The following is an 18184-nucleotide window of genomic DNA, read 5'->3' as shown; positions in this document are numbered from 1 at the left end:
AAGGCGCAGTGGTCCGATCTGAACGAATGGACAGGGAAGGAATTTGAACAGGCAGGGGCTGGTTCCAATCTTTGAAAGGAACACAACCGATTCGATGAAAGATTGCTGCTAAGGAATTGGGGATTGAGTGTTAGGGTACAATACTAGGTACAACCCGTCAACATCAAACAACCAGCCTCCTTCTCATCATCCCAAAGTCTCTTCACCGTCACTTAAACTACCAGATAAATGGCCCACCTGCGCTGAATGACGTGGCTCCGATGAACGCCCAATTCATCGGTTCAGCGATGCTTCCAAAATCACTGATGTGTTGAGCGTCCAACATCTGCAGTGCAGCCGTCAACTCATTAATTAGCAAATGACCCAAGCAAGACATGGTGAAGGGCAGAACACTCACCAACATATCCCAGTAACCCATTATTCCCAGCGCCGATTCCGATTCATGAGTGATCGCCGAACCGTCTGCTTCATATTGTTGTTGTGATACCATCCCCGCTCCTGCTTCTCCTTGTCTCTGTTCTCGCCCTTGCGTTTGCTCAGAATCAATGTCCCCACTACTCGCCATCCTCATCCTCGTCTCCCTCTCCAACATCTCCAGGAGCGGCACACACTTATCCACAACCTCACCCGCCGCCTTCACCAGTATCTGCGCAAGTGCCTCCTCTCCTTCCAGGCCTTCCATCATCCCTTCAATCTGCGCCGACACCATACTGGCAAACAGGTATCCCTTCACGTTGGTTTCACCCGCGGTGATGCTGCGCATGGTCCAGTCCTTGGCCTCGGTTACCATAGCGAGCAGATCCGGTCGCAGGAGTGATCGGTCTACGGGAGAAGCACTTGTTTCGGTTTCTTCTCTGATCTGGGCGTGCAGCTCGCCGAGGAGGAGCATGCTTACTTGAAACCCTGCGTTGCGGCAGAAGTCTGCGCCGTGCGAAGCTAGGCGGTGAATGTATTGGTTGATGGTTCTTCGGGCGTTGGCATCTTGCCGAGTGGCATCTGACGAGGAAGGGGAGGTTGGCCGAGGGTTGACAGCATGCCAGATCTTGAAGCAGGATTCAACCACGACTTTTCGCGAAAAGGCGTAGGCAGCTTTGTGGAGAGCAGCGCTGTAGAAGGGGATGTGAAGGGCCAAGAGGTCACGGTTGATGACGAGATCGATAAATTGAGACGGGAAGAGCAGAGATGGCGACCATGAACCCGGCCAGCACACCTCGGACAAGTCGCGAGAAAACACTTGAAGGGTTCGAGTGAGGTTTCTATACGCTGCTCTCAGATCCCTATCGAGATCCAATGATTCCTGATATGCAGGTGCCATATCGCCCAGCCGACGAGTCGATCCGAGGTCGTTCAGAAACCTTGCGATTGCAAGCCTGATGGGAAGGATCTTCCGCATGGCGATTGCAACGGAAGTTTCTGTAAATTTACTTTCTGGTTGCGCTATTACGGGCGAAAGGTCACTCCCATTGTCCACAGGAGTTTCCACAAGCTGTTCATCGTGGTAGTTGCCCGGTGGCTCTGTGTCATAGTCGTCCAGGGATATCTACGGCGGCGCTCCGGCATTCATACTGCACGACACTGTTAGCTCAAGCACGGTATTCCACAGCCGCCTTTGCATTTCGGCGGCAAACACTGTCCTCTTTGGGAGGTGCGCCGGGTCCCTGTGCAAACCCATGTACACCGCCGTCCTTAGCAAGGAACCCGCCGAAATCCAAACCAGATTTCCACCTATGCCGGCCGTTTCACGCGCTAGCAGTAGCAGGATGTCGGTTTGCAGGGACTTGATGTTCAATTGGGACTTAAATTCTGGTTCCGAGGTGAATGTGAGCGCCTCATACACCCAGCGGATGCAAGAGGGGCGGAGAGAAAAGTCTTGGTCGTAAACGGTGGCGCCAATGGCAAGCACGAGCTTGACCTGGACCAGGAAAGCCATATCGACACGCTGCGGCGGTTGGTCCGGATCCGGATGCACCGGCGCGGGCTCCCAGAGTGCCTCATAGTCGTGCTTGAAGCTAGGGATGTGCAAGACCTGGTATAAGGACTCAAAAGTCCTAAGATAGCAGTCGATGAGTTGGTCGGTAATAGCCCTTGGGGGCAGATCGCGAGTTGGTATGGCTGGCCATGGCGGAGTCCGTTGGGCCTTGATGGTTCGGGCTAAGGCTTTGCACTTTGGAACGCCTGCCATGGACTTATTTGCGGTGCCGTTGCGGATCATGGGCTCGAACGTTTCGAAAATATCCAACAGCTGTGTTGGGCTTTATGGTCAACAAGTGTCTGCAGTGGTAAAAGGGGACAACGGACGTCTACCACGGGTACTGCTCACCAAGATAACGCCATTGACCCAATGGCTCTGGCCAAACAGACGGCTTTTGTGAAAAACATTGACAATCCGAGAGGTACTGGCTGCCTGAGTTGTGAACGTGCCTGCAAGAGAAGATTCATGTGTGATTGTCGGGCTTGAAGATGCTTCTGTGTTTGAGGACCGTGAAAGTTCTGCTCTTGACAACTGTTCCTCAAGCTCCCAAATTCTCCTCCTCAGTACGTCGGGATTGGAGCTGGAGACCAAAGCCGTAGACCGAATCGTTGCGGCAGGTGAGTGCGTTAAACTCGAGGCATCGGCGCAAGACGAAGCTTTCGAGGAACGGCCCGAGACAACAATTGATGATCCGCTTGCTGAAGGTGTAGGAAACGGTGGTATCGTGACGAAAGAACCTGAAACCGGAACCGATGACCGGGAAATTGGAACCGACCGGACAAAGGGACCCTGCTGGACAAGGCTTGGAGGGGCTTGACTGTCTCTGGTGGAAGTATCACAAGCAGCGAGCGGACGTGGTGACCTTTGCGGTGCAGGTGGTAAAGGTTGCGGAAGCGGATGGACCTGATAGACGCAGCCGTGGACGTTCTTGAGCGAATACAGTTGCTGCAGGGTGTCTCCCGATTGCACCGGACTTTACGCCTCCGGCAAAGCGCACACGACCTGGATGGATCCATTAGTCTCGTGTGACTTACATTCTTATTAATATCGATAGGAGATACCAGGGAGCACTTACACTTGGGGCCGTAGCCTTAGGGGCCGCCGTTCTGGCTCGGCCATAGTCCCCTAGGGAACACTGTCCTCCGAATGGAAGCCGTGTAAGTCGTCTCTCTCGGTGTAAGTCAGGGTCCACTCCGAAAGTGAAATCCGATTGAACAAGGTTGGTTGGTATAGCTTGACTACGGCATCAAAAAATCTTGGTAAAGAAATTACGGCAGAAACACCAATCCTCGGGGTAGAAGAGTGGGGGAAAACAAGAAATTGGAATTGAATTGAAGAGAAAAATTGCTGTCAGCAGCGAGCCGTCCGAAGGAATCAGTCTGTACCTCTATGGAATTCGCTATCTGTCTCTGTCGCCCGCCATACTCCGAGCTTACACCAAAATGACCGGGGTATGATTGGCTTGCTGCTCCGAGTCCGAGATCAAGCTCCGAATATCTGACGAGTCCCCCGTCCGTCTTACAGACAGCCAACAGGATTGGGAATGTTGATGATGGTATGTACGTGACATCTCGGAATGACCTCACATTTGAAGAGGAGCTACCATTCAGTCAGTTGCAATGCATGGGTACCGAGATCAGAATGTATATCGACTGTGCAACCCGAGCCATATGGATTGTCAACACAAGACGAAGGGAGTCTCCAAGAGCCCGTCCGTATGAATTAGTCTGGAAACTCGCTTCAGACAATGTCAGGTACCCCTTGAAAGTTGACGTCCTCATGGAAATCCATCGATGTGTATGGGGAACATATCTCGAGCTGTCCTTCTTTAGCGGCGTCATTTTTGGTTTTGGTGGGTTGGCGACAATTCCAAGTAACATGGTGACGCCACAGGGGAATTTTGGGATAAGAGCGTAAAAGAATGTGCGACAGGCGATTGCAGACTGGAGAAAAGAAAAGGTCAAAATGGCTGAGGCCACTTTTGCTTGATTTATGTGTGTTGGGGACATCGCGATCATAGAGCTTGGCATATTTGTAACCTATCTTGTTGCAAAGGAGAAAAGACAATATATTGCAAAGCAAAGAAAAATGGCAACAAAAATGAGAGAACCCTTCGCAACGGCAACGCCAAACAGACTTTTAAAACCTACCAAACGGAACACCCGCGTAACCAAGCTCAATCATTTTTCTTCATTGAACACAAGCGCACCCATACCCCCCCCCCCCCAAAAAAAAAAAAAAAAAAAAAAAAAAAAAAAAAAACAGCTTCTAGCCATACTTAAGGCGCAGCTCCATATCCACCGCCATTCATTCAATCCTCGCGTCTCGTGAGGGTCGAATGCAGCTTATGCTGCTTCATCAAAGAAACAGCCACCAACCCAGCCGCTGCCATGCCCAAGGCTGTGAACCAAACGCCCCTGAACGCCGCCATGAACGACTCCATCACGCCCTCCCTCCACGCCAGCGGCAACCTGTTCAGCTCGCCCAAGTCGTCTCTGATCCTACCAATCTGCTGCTCCGCCCCCGGCCAATCACCGAAGCGGGCCCACAGCTCCGTCTTGAGGATGTTCTGGTACACCGTCGACGCAACCGTGATGCCCACCGTCGCACCAACCGAGCGGAAAGCGTAAGTAGCGCTCGTGATGACGGCCTGCTGCGAGTGGTCTACCGCCGCAATGCAGGCGACCATGGTGACGGTCAACATGCCGCCGTAGCCGCCTCCGATTAGGAAGAGGGCCACAAAGACAATCCAGCCGGGAGTGTGCAGACCTAGGGTGGTGAGGACGGCGACGCCCGCAACGAGCGTCGAGACGACGGCGATGCCCAACGCCTTGTACAAGCCGGTGGCCTTCATGATCAGGCCCGAGCCGAAGCTGGTGAAGCAGACGGCCAGCGGGGAGGCGAGCAAGCGGAGACCGGCTTGGGTGGGGGTGTGACCGAGAACCATCAGGTAAATGGGGACGTAGAAGGTGAGCATCATGGTGACCATGGTGCACATGAGGTTGGTGACGCAGGCGGTGAAGACGGTACGGTGGGCGAGCAGGCGGACGGGGATGATGGGTTGGGTGTTGCAGGGGCGAGATTCCCAATAGATGAAGCCGGCGAGCATGATGAAGGATAGGGGAATGGAGATCAGCACAAGCGGGTGCGTCCAGGGCACGACGTTACCACCGGCATTGAGACCCAGGAGTAGGAGAATGAGGAAGGTGATGGTGAAGAAAGAGCCCAGGAAGTCGATGCGCGAGATGAGCGACTTGTTGGAGACCTTGGGAGGGACCTTGACGAGGAAGTAGACCAGCACGGCCGAGACAAGACTGACGGGAACCTGGACGAGGAAGGCAAGGCGCCAGCCCCAGGAGGAGGTGTCGTTGAGGAAGCCGCCAAAAACACCGCCTAGCATGGCACCGGCTCTGCAAAAACAGTTGTCAGTAAGAAACTTGCTGATGAGCCAAAGCATGCAATGAATGATAAATTACCCGTAGAAAATATTACCCAAACCCTGAACCACACCTCTCTTCCTCAAAGGAACCAAATCCGATCCCAAAAAGGTGCTAATACTCATCAGTCCACCACCCCCAATTCCGGCTATTACTCTGCCGAGGATCATGGTCTGCTCATTCTTGGCTACACCGCAAATGAGGTTGCCTAGCGAGAACAGAACGTTGCTAAACACCAAACCGGGGCCGCGCCCAAAGATGTCGGTCATACGACCGGATAAGGGCTGGCAGGCCGCATTGGCAATGAGATAGGCGGTAGCTATCCACGACAGCAGACTCAAGGACTGGAACTCGCTCGCGATGGGGGCCGACAGCGTGGCGATGATGCTGGCATCGATGGCGCCGAGGAAGACGCCCACCCAAGTTGTGCCGAAAATGACGACCAGACGGGTGGTGGACAGCTCATCAGCCACGATGGTTATTTCGCCATCACCAGTGCTGCCAACGTCGTCACTGCCGTCTTCTACGGCCTTGTTGATGGGTTTGTTGGCCTCGAGGGTAGTGCCGCTTAGGAGTGATGTTGTCTCGTCGACGTCGTGACGACTGCTTCCGGGAGCGGCGACGACCCGGTCACCGTTTGAGTGGCCTGTTGTGATTCCAGTCATTTTCTAGGTGGGATCTATCGCTTTTCCAGGCGATGAATCCAAGTCAACCCCGAAGTTTGAAGAAACACTGAAGAAAGGATCCGGTGCACAGCTCAATGAGACACGACACCTTGAGCTCCAGTACTGATCTGCTACGTGGAATTAGCATCTATGTAGGTAGTCATCAGCGTTCGCTCGGAAATAGCCACGTACCTTGGTATCACCGGAGGACACCCGAGTCCGAGACAACCGACAATCGATGACGGGAGGGTAACTATTGTGCCAGCTTGTGCGACCTACTCTTGTAACGGAGATTGTCGACGGTCGTCCTCTTTTTAGTCACTCAACACAAGAAGAGAAAAAGGATTTTGATAAAAAAGACATCCGGACCGGGACGCGCTTTAGCATGCATGCTGATATGGCGTTACCGGGTGCCAATGCCGTTCACGGCGCCAGTGGACCGTAAATAGTTAGTGCGATATCCGGATTGGTGTGCATGTTCGGGCGGGGCAAATCCTTCTCCAAAAAGGGAACGGTTTCACTGAGTGCGACTTTGTTTCGGACATCGGAGGATTTGGGCTCGGCCATTCGTTAATCTTTCAGCCGACGATCATTAAAGGGCGCGATAGTTCAAGCTTTGGGATGATCATCAAGCTCTTGGTCATCAAACTTATAAAGCTGGTGTTGAAGCCGTTCCCTCGATCTTTTCCCAGGTCAATGACGTGCTCCAACAAGCCACTGTACTAAGGGTTAGGGTTGGATATGGACTTACACCGACGACAAGCAAACTGATGAGTGGGATCGTATAAGTCAGGGGTAAAATAAACAAACATTTCGCCAAGCACGACTGCAGTTGTTGTTGTTGTTGTTGTTGTTGTTGTTGTTGTTGTTGTTGTTGTTGTTGTTGTTGTTGTTGTTGTTGTTGTTGTTGTTATTTTTAACGTCTACTTCCGCCTCCCGTAGGGCATGAGACGTGCCGCACCGGTGAGTCTAGCATACAAAATTAAGAGCAATGCCCTAACTGTCCACCAAAACCATTAATCCGAGAGCAAACCGAGGCCTATTGCCAGTGTAAATCATGTGTTGCCCATAGCGTAAACGCGGCCCAACACTCCCAGTCTAATCGCCCAATGGGCGGGAAGCACGACTGCAGTGTGGCACGGAAGGATCTGTTTACAACATATAAGTGAATGATCGGAGGGCCAGATATTTTGGTGCATTGCATACGTAAAGTGACTCGTGACAGCTGCTTTTAATCCCATGGTATCTCATACAATCTCTTACACTTCTAGCCTCTTTTAGCCAAACCAGAACCCCAAACCCCAACCAAACACGCTATGCTCTTGAATATTCCCATCAACCGGACCAAACTACACTGCGGTAATCAATGAAACATAGACACAGTGGTGTCTTTATCTACTCTTCATCACTGCTGTCAATGACGAATCCTCCCCTGGCTCTAGGCCTTTGGCGAGCGGCCACAACCGGCTGATCATCCTCATCCTCGTCGTTATCATCCATCACCATTTTGTTTATTCTCCTCCCTAGCCCGTCACCGGGGCTGGATGGCGGGGGTGCGTCCTTCGTTGTCGTGCGTTCGTTATCCGAATCCACGTCCATGGCATCCTCCTCCTCGTCTTCTTCTTCTTCCTCTTCCTCTTCATCGTCGCTGAGCTCCACAACAGCCTTCTTCTTGAGTGCCGCAGACCTCCTTACTGGTCGTTTCGGTGCTGCCTTCTTCTTCGTCTTTGAGGCCTTAACCGGTTTCGTCGGCAACTCTTCATCACTGTCCTCCTCTTCCTCCTCTTCTTCTTCGGAATCAGAAGCAACCTGCTTCTTCCTCCGCTTCGCACTCCTCCCCCCCTCACCTTCACTCCCATCACTACCATCCTCATCATCCAACACCGCCTCCCACGCGCTCTTCTCCCCACCATTTACCTGCGACAACACTGACAACCCCAACGTTCCAAGCATGCTATCAAAAGTCGAGTCCTTCGCCTCCTGCCTCTTCTTCTCACGCTCAAAGAACTCCCGATCCCTTTCATCGTCCGTCTCGTCGTCGCTTGCATGCACGTACATTTCACTCTTGATCTTCCTCATCTTCTCCAGCTCCTTCTCCCTCCTCTTCTTCGCCCGCGCAGCCAACACTTCATCCGACACCCCCTCATCTTCCTCGTCTCCACTGCCAGCCTCTCTCCGGCGCCTGCGCTGGCGCTTTTTCTGCGGCCTGGCGTCCGGCTTACGTGCGGTGGGGCCACCCGGTGCAAAGAGGAAGTCTTCGCCGATACCGCCTTCATCGTCGTCGTCACCGAGGAACCCGCGGATTTCTTCTTCGTCGTCGTCATATGCGGCGCGTGTCCTGCGGGAAGCGGCGGCGGACTTGCGCCGGAGCTGGTCTTCGGCTGAGCCGCCGTCCTCGAAGGTGGGAGGGGAGAACTCGGCTTTGTTTATGAGATCGATGGTATCTTGAATCGCCTCGGCGGTGTGGTTGCCTGGGAGAATCCATGTCGAGTCAGGGGTTTCGTCGAGAGTAGGGGTGAGGCGCTCCATGCCGACTAGGCGCATGAGGAGACGGAGGTGCGGGTTCTTGAACATGGCTGTGCGGCGCGCTTCGGTATCAGGGCGGATGGTGACATGTGGCGGTGCTGATTTGTTCATGCTGTCTTCGCCAGCTTCACCGTCAGCTGCGCCCTCCGTAGTGGCCGCCATGGCCTTGTCTACGTTCTCCCATGCTTGCCGCTCGTTCATTGCGCTTGTTAGCTGATCCTTGAGCCATTGGAGGTGCTCAGTTTGCTGTTTGTCGATGAGTACGCTGACCGCAATGCCGATCTGCTCGTCGCGCTCTGTGGCGCGCTTGAACTCCAGCTCGGCACCAGGTCGTGGGGTAGTTGTGGTAACAGGCTTCTCGTAGCCATGCTCAAGGAAGTGTGTCGTGCTGCCGATCTTGGAAAAGAGCAATTCGGTAAACAGCGCAGGCCGCTCTTGAAGCTTCTTGACACACTTCCGGATTATCTGCTTAGAGAGTTCTTCCCACTCCTTGAACATCGGCGAGTTTTTGTCCAAGGGCTCAGGGCCTTTCACCATGTTGTAAAAGAGATTAATGATGTCCAGTCGAAACAGCATGACGCCTAGTTCCTGTTTGAAAGCAACACGATAGAAGTAGCGATGAGCGCGTTTCAGCTGCGTATCATTCAAATCCCGATAGAATTTCGTTAAGGCGACAAATGTGTCGACAACACCCTGAGGAGCAAATCTGATGGCGAATTTCCCAAACTCAAACTTGCGCTCCTGAGTAACCCGCTCTGCATGCTGCTCATCGTCTCCAGAATCGTCGGCATCATTCTCTTCGGGAACGCCAACGTCTTCTGCTTCCTCACCGGGAGCTGTAGTTGCTGCTGCAGCGGCAGCTTTAGCAGCCTTCTTCTTTCGGCGGGCTCGCTTCCGCGAGCGCACCTGCAAGTCAACATTTTGCTTAGAGTAACCTTCCAACATGCGGAGGAAAGTGTGGACCAGCTCCGTTGCCGCATCAAGATATTCGAAGCCTTGGTCCTTGTATGTTCGGGCGATATTCGCGATAAGGTCGTGGGTTGTCTCCTCGTAGAAGAGACGGCTGAGGGTGTTTTCGGCAATCTCCTGGTCCTCCTCATTGGGAGACTCGGACATCTCCTGGACCGTAAGGAAGATCTGGGTGTAGCATCGCATGACCGAGGTAAGCAACTGCCAGTCTTTATCACTATAGGACCGGTCAAGCGCACGGTTCATGGAAGCGAACATTTCCTGTTGGAGTACAGCAGCAACGAGGTTAAAGCTGTTCACCTCTTCTCCGGCTGCGGACGTCGACTTTGACTCCTCCCTTTTGGCCTTTCTGCGCATCCGCTCGGCTTCGAGGAACCAGGCGACAAGGTAGAAGAACTGGCTCTTATGCTGGTTCAGCACATGCAATGCCTCCCGGTCGATCGATTGCCTCACGTGCAGAAACAAGGGGTTGAAACCCGAGTCAAGGAAGTCTTGGACGAATGATCGAAGCTGCTGACGAGCTCTTTCGTCTAGTGTCACTGGAGGCCCAAGGTCTTTGGGTTCCCTCTCGGGTTTCCTCGCCCTCCTCGGCGGTCTGAATGTTTTTGAGCTATCCATCTTCCTCTCCCGTGTCTTGGCGTCCAAAAGAGCCTCTTGGCCAGATACTGTCACCATCTTTCCGTCTGCTCGTTTCACCCATATCATTGTTCCAAATCGACTATGACGGGTGGTTGTAGTTTTGTTGTACGATTTCAGCATAGCGGTTTCCTTGCGCATCTCCGATGCCAGCTCTTGTCCCTTTGCTTTGTTGAGTTGCTTTTCGCTGACGAAGAGCGAACTGGGGTCAACTCTCTTGACAAGATGAAAGATAATCTCCATAACAATCACATCCTCGGTGCGGAAGTCCTCGCCCATGTTGGAAGCAAGGGTGAGGAGGGTCAAAAATATGTCTTGGTATGAGAAGGCATCGATGGTGGCCGACCTGGATACCTGTGTCTCGTCGCCTTCGTACTTGACACCTTGAGGAGGTGCAATCATGGCAACATTCCTCAGGAAGAACAGAATGAGCTTAATGATAGCCAGGTCTCGAGGTGTCCGCTCGCCAATAGGCATGGCCATGGAGGGCAGGGCTACCCTGACGGCGGTGTTGAGGATGGGTATCGCATCGAAGTTTATGATGGCGCGCTTATAGCCAAGCTGGGCAAGCTGTAGGACCGGCATGTGGCGATGGTGGTTGATTGTCATTTCCGCGCGCTCCTTCTCTATGGGCCAAGTAAGGGGCACCATGACCTCGAAGCAGGCTAGGGCGATACGGGCTTTGTATTTGCTGTCGGTTTCGTTCTGGGGCCATAGTGTCAAGATCTGGAGTAGATCGCCGCCGACGAGATTCGCTTCAGCCAGGCATCTGGCAACGTCCATACGGTTGGTCTTTTCGTCGTAGAATCGGATCCATTTCTTCAGGTCGCGCAAGACGTCGAGGGCTTCGTCACCGAGCTTGTAGCTTCCATCTTCGTCCACGCTGTAACCACCGAGCTATTTGAGTCGCCAAAGTCAGTACTCAACCATGCCACAAGTATCATGTACACAAGGGGTCCAAAAGTGGAAGAGAACATACCGCCGAGACCAGGTTGGTGATGTGCGCCCGCACTTCCGGGTGGACGACATCGTCGTTGATGTCTGCGGCCTCCATTTTGCGCAGAGATCCCAGCTTCCAAGACTAGAACTGTGTCATATGGGTACCACACAAACTCTCCTCAACTCTCAGCTGGTTCTGGATGTCGTTTTGTTATCGCGTGGGTGTTGTCATCAGTCGGCGCCCTTCATCGGGAGACGCGTTTGAAGGGGTGGGAGACGCGTCGAGCGTGTCGTACTTTAATGGAAATTCATGGTATCAAGGTCTTGGCTTGCTTATCTTTCTAGCCGTTTAACAGGTTTTTCCTAAGGTCTTACGGCAATACCCCGATTTCAACCCCATGGAGAAGCTGCGGACAAGGGGATGAATGATGCCGAATTGGCCAATCAAGCCCGCAAATACCCCCTGAGCAGGTGGGTTAGCGTACCCCATACGCCCTAAAACCGACCCCATTTCCCCCGCCTAGAGCCGCCCGTAACCCCCTGTGCCCCCGTGGCCCGGGCCGGGCTTGTGACGTCGAATTGGAGACGGAGACGGCCGAGGTTAACCGAATCGGACAACTTCCACTTCACATCGTCGCATCGTCGCATTCGCATTTTCTGTCTTGCACTTTTTTTCTATCTGTTTCCTTCCGGTTTCTCAGTTACAGCGTCTGCTTTGTTTACTTTCACCGTAGACTACCTTCAAAATGCTCGCCAGAACCCTCGCCCAGAAGCTGCCCACTGGCGCTCGCGCCTTCAGCTCGACATGCGCCCGCAACGCTGCCGAGGTCAAGAGGCTCGGTGTCGTTGGTGCCGGCCAGATGGTGAGTTCGTCCCATGTCACTCATAACCATATCTTCAACATTAACGGCTAACCTATCCTCTTTATTCTTCAGGGTCTGGGCATCGCCCTCGTCGCCGCCACCAAGGCCAAGGTCCCCATCACCCTCGTTGACGCCTCTCAAAAGTCTCTCGACAAGGGCCTCGCCTTCGCCGACAAGCTTCTGAGCAAGGACATTGCCAAGCACCGTATCACCCAGGACGAGGCCGACGCGGCCCGCGCCCTTCTCCAGCCCACCACGAGCCTCGACGACCTGCACAGCGTCGACTTCGTGATCGAGGCCGTGCCGGAGATCCCCCAGCTTAAGTTTGATATCTTCTCCAAGCTCGCCGAGATCTGCCCCAAGCACGCCATCCTGGCGACCAACACATCTTCCATCTCCATCACGCGCATCGCCGCTTCCACGACCAAGGACCCCAACGACACCTCCAACAGCTCGCGCGTCGTGTCCACGCACTTCATGAACCCGGTCCCCGTCCAGAAGGGCGTCGAGATCATCAGCGGCCTGCAGACCAGCCAGGAAACCCTCGACACCGCCGTCGAGTTCTGCAAGAAGCTGGGCAAGATCCCCTCCATCTCCAAGGACAGCCCGGGCTTCCTGGCCAACCGCATCCTGATGCCGTACATCAACGAGGCCATCATCTGCCTTGAGACGGGCGTCGGCGACCGCGATTCGATCGATGCCATCATGAAGAACGGCACCAACGTGCCCATGGGTCCCCTCCAGCTGGCGGACTTCATCGGTCTTGATACCTGCTTGGCTATCATGAAGGTGTTGTACGAGGAGACGGGCGATTCCAAGTATAGGCCTAGTGTGCACTTGCGCAATATGGTTGATGCTGGCTGGTTGGGCAAGAAGAGCGGCAAGGGCTTTTATGACTACCAGTAAATGGACTGTCAGGCGAAAACGGGCATGTGGAGGAGTGTTTGTTAGCGAACAATGGCTAACAGGCATTGAAGAGTGGTATGTCCATTTTGGATAGCTTCGGCAGTATCTCGGGGTGATTAACCGTGGTGCTGCCAGTGCGAGCATAGGGACGTTTGTAAACAACAGGACCGGGAATGGTACCGGGCAGAGAAGCCCACTCGACGAAGTTGCCAGCAAGAGAATGCGTTTCAGCGACGAATATGTGTATAGACGTCGGATATATAGAGCAAGTCAGTTTGGATAAGTGGTATAATGCATAACGTCTATCATAATTTCCCTTAAGTGTCCGATCTTCGCTCCTTCGGATGAGCATGACAATACCATGGCCGACTCCTATCACGGTCATTCAACAAGGATTTGCCAACCCTCAACACCTCCGCAAGCTCATTTATTAGTATTCAACTGTCGACATTGAACCTCGCGACGGGTTTCCGAACATGGGAACATAGACCATAAGCACATCAGCGTGGGGCCCTAATTGGATTCCAAAGATTAATATATTCCTCGTTTACGAGGTAGTCAACGCGGACCTGCGACACAGCCGAGAGCAAAATAATAACAAATGTCTCACGATAGTCAACCGTAACTTCGAAGCAGTCACTTCAAGATCACTTACCACTTGTCGCCTTCATATGATATAACGAGGTGAGAAGGAGCGAAGGGAATAACGAAGGTGCAAATACCAGCGAGCAATTTGCGAGCAAAGTCACCCATAATAAGAGGGGCAAGAAAAAGCTGCAAAAAAAGATAATAGAACAATAGTCAAGCAGCGCCCCCAGATCCCTCAACCGATGCCTCCTCATCAGTTTTCCGCCGTGTGCGCCGAATCGAATCGTCGTATTGTTATCGTGTTGTAGGCTTCGGTACATATAGGCAGTGAAGTGCAGTGACCTGGTTAGAAGAGCGTCGGACAGTGCAGTGACTTAGGAGGGATAGATGGGACAGTGAATCGGGGAGGCCGAAAATCTTGCCGCTGCCGTTGGGAATCGAACGCATAGGGTGTGTTGACTGGCGAATCTGGCCCTGTTGAAGTGAACGTGCGCTTCGTTCAACCGCTTGACTATTGTCCCACCTGGAGGGGACGAGAGTTGGGTGAAAGACCTAGTATATAAACCTCAGTGCCGGTGACTGGTGGTAGGTAGGTTTCGTTGCGTGGCCGGGCAGTGGGCGACGGTCAAATGGAAGGAGCGCTGGCTGGCTGGTGACTGGCCGGCTGGCGGATGGGCTTTCGTCCGATGTCTGGTCTCTGCGGTGAAGGTTCCGATGGTCAGCTTCCCTTCTGTCAGTATCTAGTGAGCTATGATAAACTTGTATATAGGTGGTTTAAGGATGCCAACCTGTCAGAGCCTATGTAGTAGGTAAGATGGCTTCTTCTTGATCCTGTGATGCTTTGTTACCGAGTGTCTGTGTCCATCAAGGAGAAGCAACTAGGAATCGCGGTTATTTCAAACTCACCGTAACGGAGACGAAAAACACTTTCCAATGACCCATCTTGTCCAAGAAGGGCAGATGACCGGAACACAATGGACAGTCGAACGTCAAAATCGGATCAACTCGTAACGAGACTCGCGCTGTCCAGGGTAAAGCCAACAACTAGCGAACTATCGGATCCATGGCCCGAAGACAACTTATGACTACATCCCGCAAAAGTACACATTCACATTCCATATGGTTGGTCTCTCTGTTTTCGCTCATTCTGCGTGTGACTAGATAGTTTGTCGCATAAGCTCCAGCTGTGTCACGAAAGAACGAAGACGGCGAATTCTTCCCTTGCTTTCCATCAAATCAGATGACGGCTTCGGGACTTCCCACTCGCTCGTGACTGATGGTGTCCGGGTGTCCAACGGACCAGAAAACAAAGAGGGGGTGAAGATCAGCCATTCATCGCACCATAGGGCCGTACTAGCTGCAAAGTCGTCGGGGGATGGGGTGGTGATAGACCGACCAAGTCACTGCACCCTCTCCGTTTCTTTCATCGAGACAGTAACGTAACCGGAAAAGAGGGAGGTTGATATCCCCCTCGTTCTTCTCGTCGCCCTTCTTTCTTTATTCGGACATAGCATCCCGGGTAGTTGTCACGTCGTTTGTAGTTCTACTACTGGAACTGGCAGGAGAAGAAGACGACCCACACGAGACTAATGGCTCCCGAAAGCGGCGGGGTAAAGGAGGCCGGGGTTGTAGAGGTAATACCCAGTCCACCACCACCAGCATATGCAAGTGCAAAAGACCAGTGACTGCGAGACGGCATACCTTCTTCACCCACTTGGGTAACCTTCCAGGTTTTTCATTCGCCCTTGCCCCCTTCTCCACGTTTTCGCTTAGTGTCTACACCCCCTTCCCTGGCCTCAGGCGTGAGATCGGATGTTGAAGAAGCATGCCAGTAGAAAGCAGCATGACGAAAGTGGAGGGCCGGAAGCGAGAGGCGAGCCGTGGCCAAGCAGGCCAGGCAAAAGGGGGTGTGTGAGAGGTGATATGTAAAATTCCGTGCCTGCCCACTCATAGAGAACAGGTAATATGCCGAACGATACTATCCTTGGTTTGTATGGTGGGTGTGATGATCCCTGTCGAGCAAGAAATGAGCAGAGGCTCGATGGACTAGTCGATAACTGCTAACACTCAGCAGCCAACACATAAGCAGCACTGCATGATGTTCGGGAGCGGCGCCGAGAGTGCATCAAGCTAGAGGCATGCCCTTTTCCTAGACTATAGGTTAGCCTTCAATGTTTCTGTGTGGTGGAATGGTGGAATGGTGGAGTCCGCCACGGTGAGAGGGTATGACTCGGATGATAAAATTGGGTGAACGTCTGAGTGATGTGATGCACTCGAGCATTGTCAGGAGGCGCCTCAAATGAGAAGTTTCTTACAGATACGGTCGATGGGGTTTCTCTCTGCAGGTCTTCCACCTCCAACAGCGAGATTCGTTATCGGGGTTGTACTCTCCCCATTGCAGGTATGAGTGTGAGATGCGCAAATCCCGGGTATGCTTCGCGAAGACCGTCGTTAATTCCACTTGCGAACGACGAGGGTATCTGATGAAAGCTTCGACTCCTCGGCATACACATGCCAACGCAAGTTGTTTTGACACAGACGCTGACCGACGGGCAGGCGAGTGCTCTGGTCTCGGGCGTGACAGTTACACGGCCGGGTCTCTTGAAGCTTTCCTTCCCCCTTGAATTAAATGATATGGTCTCGATACGTATATGCGCATCTGGACGGGCGCTGTCCCACAATCAAGGCGAAAACGTCCAACCATTTGGAAGGCTCGTAATCGTGGACATCTGCTACAGTTGATACCGCCTTTCCACAGACATGTCATATCCGAAGGACGGAAATCTGCAAAGGAAAAGGTGGATCAGACGGTGCCTCACGGCGGGTCATCTTTCAGCGGCTAAACATGTAGCCGCCACGGAATAAAGAGCAATCATGAAGGCAAGGTGACATAGCCACCGTGGTAACAATATCAGGCTTATTTGTGACCCAGATGAAAATCAGTCGGATCCCATCAGTTGCCATTTCCCGTCTACTTCAATCCGCTCCAATCCCTCAGACAGAGCGTGGACTCTTTTGATATCGAGCGCACCGCATTTCGCATCATCATAAGAAGGCGAAGAAGAAGCTGAAGGAGTTGCTGCAGAAGTATTAAGACGCAGGCCCTTGTTGTGATACCTTTGCTCTCTTGCCTCCAACCAGGTGAGATCCCTGTGTTGTGCATAGGTTTTCCCTCACTGATTGATTGATCAAAGGGGACAGCGGCAGGTCACCGGGTATGTTGTTGCGCAAGTCAGTTACTTGAGCCGATTTCGTGAAGTGCTTCTTTCACCAACATTATCTGATAGATGGTTTTTTCCCACCTTGAGATCACTAGGCCCTCCATCTCCCATGCTTGACATCACATGATTGCGGGCAGTGATGGAAATATAAAAGCTGGGGTGCGATTTCGTCGCCTGTTTTGGGCGCGGGTTGATATTAGGCGGAGATGTTGATTGCAGAACAAAGCCATCTTTTCCTTGTCGGGATTCCCATCATACGCATTCCAACATATAGCTATGCTAAGCTTCCCCCAGACATAGAGATAAAAGATCGCGTCCCAGGGCACCGAACTACTCGATCCCAATAGTTCAGCCGTTGAGGCGTGAATTGTGGACCTGTAATTCGCTTGGACTAGAATGCCGACGCCACTGATATCGGCCTCGTGTTTTACAGTGGACTGCATCCTCGGGCATTCTGGCTTCAACTTTCCAGCTTTCTACACGTGCGAGGGCACATCAACCGCATCTGCACGATGTCGCACATCGGAAAGCCGCGTATGGTTTGGTTGGTGTAGGTCACTTCGCAAGAAGGTCCAATCGAAACATGTGCAACCAGAGGGTCAGATATCGTTATCGTCTGTCCAAGGATACTAGCTGTTCTGGAAAATTGGAGGATTGAGTGACGGGTTTTTGATTACATTCCACCCCTGTCCCATGACAGACGACAAGATGTTTCGACCGGGAAGTTTGAGTCAATCCATAACTGGAAAAGGTGAATTTGAGAGGAGACCGAGCTGTGGCCGTAGCCCATATAATCGAAGCACAGATGCAATGCCTATTTTCGTATCACCTTGACATACCCGGAATCGTTGCTTGGAGGAGGAACTTGGTCATGCTCTTGCCGGCTCGATTTCGGGTTTGCTAGTAGAGCGCCTGCTTCCAACATAGGCACGCAGCCGACACACATGGCTTCCACGCCGCCAACGGCCAAAGCCATGATGTAGCGATTCACGAGATTGTGAGAGATTTGTGCGGTTCCCATTGACTTGCTGCTTGCCCGATGTGTGACTTGTGACGAGTTGGGCACGATGGCTGGGGTTCCAAGCCATTGGCTCAATATTGCGGATTGCTGCATGCCAACACCAGAGGTTTCCATGTCGAAGGTATCCAGAAGCTGGCCGCTCACACAAGGTTGTCGCCGAAGGTCACAAATGCAGGGACGCGCTGAGCGAGAGACGGGAGATTGTGCGAGGACAACGTCTTGTTTGTGTCACCGTGTTTCACAGCAAGGCCAGCTCGGCGAGAGCCTCGATCAAGCGGCTCCTCCTCGTGACGGTTTGGCATGCTCAGCGACATTCAATCCCAAGGGGAGGATTTACGCAAGAAACCGCTGGAGGTGTGATATGTCCGAAGCTTCCTTTCCACCGTATGTTTGTGGTACTTGTGGGTAAAGGGTGTGTGCAAGTCGGACAAAGCCGCCCAG

General features: G+C 52.8%; 4 protein-coding genes across 4 annotated transcripts; 1 reads left to right on the top strand and 3 right to left on the bottom strand.

Annotated features, from left to right (window-relative positions):
• Positions 1 to 32: 32 nt before the first annotated feature.
• SMAC4_07062 (uncharacterized protein) lies at positions 33 to 3006 on the bottom strand. The gene is made up of 2 exons (XM_066090560.1): positions 2321 to 3006; positions 33 to 2242 (listed from the first exon to the last, which is right to left on the bottom strand). Exon 2 carries the CDS (start codon positions 1391 to 1393, stop codon positions 218 to 220), a length of 1176 nt encoding a protein of 391 aa, XP_065946059.1. The 5' UTR covers positions 1394 to 2242; positions 2321 to 3006; the 3' UTR covers positions 33 to 217.
• A 1214-nt stretch (positions 3007 to 4220) lies between these two features.
• SMAC4_07061 (uncharacterized protein) lies at positions 4221 to 6383 on the bottom strand. The gene is made up of 3 exons (XM_003349660.2): positions 6267 to 6383; positions 5449 to 6205; positions 4221 to 5382 (listed from the first exon to the last, which is right to left on the bottom strand). The coding sequence occupies exons 2-3, from the start codon at positions 6072 to 6074 to the stop codon at positions 4284 to 4286; spliced, it is 1725 nt and encodes a 574-aa protein (XP_003349708.1). The 5' UTR covers positions 6075 to 6205; positions 6267 to 6383; the 3' UTR covers positions 4221 to 4283.
• Positions 6384 to 7469: 1086 nt separating this feature from the next.
• Positions 7470 to 11270, bottom strand: SMAC4_07054 (uncharacterized protein; the record flags this gene model as incomplete). Its single annotated transcript, XM_003349653.2, has 2 exons — positions 11185 to 11270; positions 7470 to 11102 (listed from the first exon to the last, which is right to left on the bottom strand). The coding sequence occupies exons 1-2, from the start codon at positions 11257 to 11259 to the stop codon at positions 7470 to 7472; spliced, it is 3708 nt and encodes a 1235-aa protein (XP_003349701.1). The 5' UTR covers positions 11260 to 11270.
• A 488-nt stretch (positions 11271 to 11758) lies between these two features.
• On the top strand, positions 11759 to 13210 carry SMAC4_07053 (uncharacterized protein). The gene is made up of 2 exons (XM_003349652.2): positions 11759 to 12007; positions 12080 to 13210. Exons 1-2 carry the CDS (start codon positions 11891 to 11893, stop codon positions 12911 to 12913), a joined length of 951 nt encoding a protein of 316 aa, XP_003349700.1. The 5' UTR covers positions 11759 to 11890; the 3' UTR covers positions 12914 to 13210.
• Positions 13211 to 18184: the final 4974 nt, after the last annotated feature.

The sequence above is a fragment of the Sordaria macrospora genome, chromosome 2, assembly GCF_033870435.1.
Source record: "Sordaria macrospora chromosome 2, complete sequence".
NCBI lineage: Eukaryota > Fungi > Ascomycota > Sordariomycetes > Sordariales > Sordariaceae > Sordaria > Sordaria macrospora.
This window is presented reverse-complemented; position numbering and strand designations above follow the sequence as displayed.

Coding starts and splice junctions, on each gene's coding strand:
- SMAC4_07062 (XM_066090560.1), bottom strand. CDS start 1,393: ATGCGGAAGATCCTTCCCATCAGGCTTGCAATCGCAAGGTTTCTGAAC.
- SMAC4_07061 (XM_003349660.2), bottom strand. CDS start 6,074: ATGACTGGAATCACAACAGGCCACTCAAACGGTGACCGGGTCGTCGCC. Junction 5,383..5,448: donor TTGGGTAATATTTTCTACGG/GTAATTTATCAT, acceptor CTGTTTTTGCAG/AGCCGGTGCCATGCTAGGCG.
- SMAC4_07053 (XM_003349652.2), top strand. CDS start 11,891: ATGCTCGCCAGAACCCTCGCCCAGAAGCTGCCCACTGGCGCTCGCGCC. Junction 12,008..12,079: donor TCGTTGGTGCCGGCCAGATG/GTGAGTTCGTCC, acceptor TTTATTCTTCAG/GGTCTGGGCATCGCCCTCGT.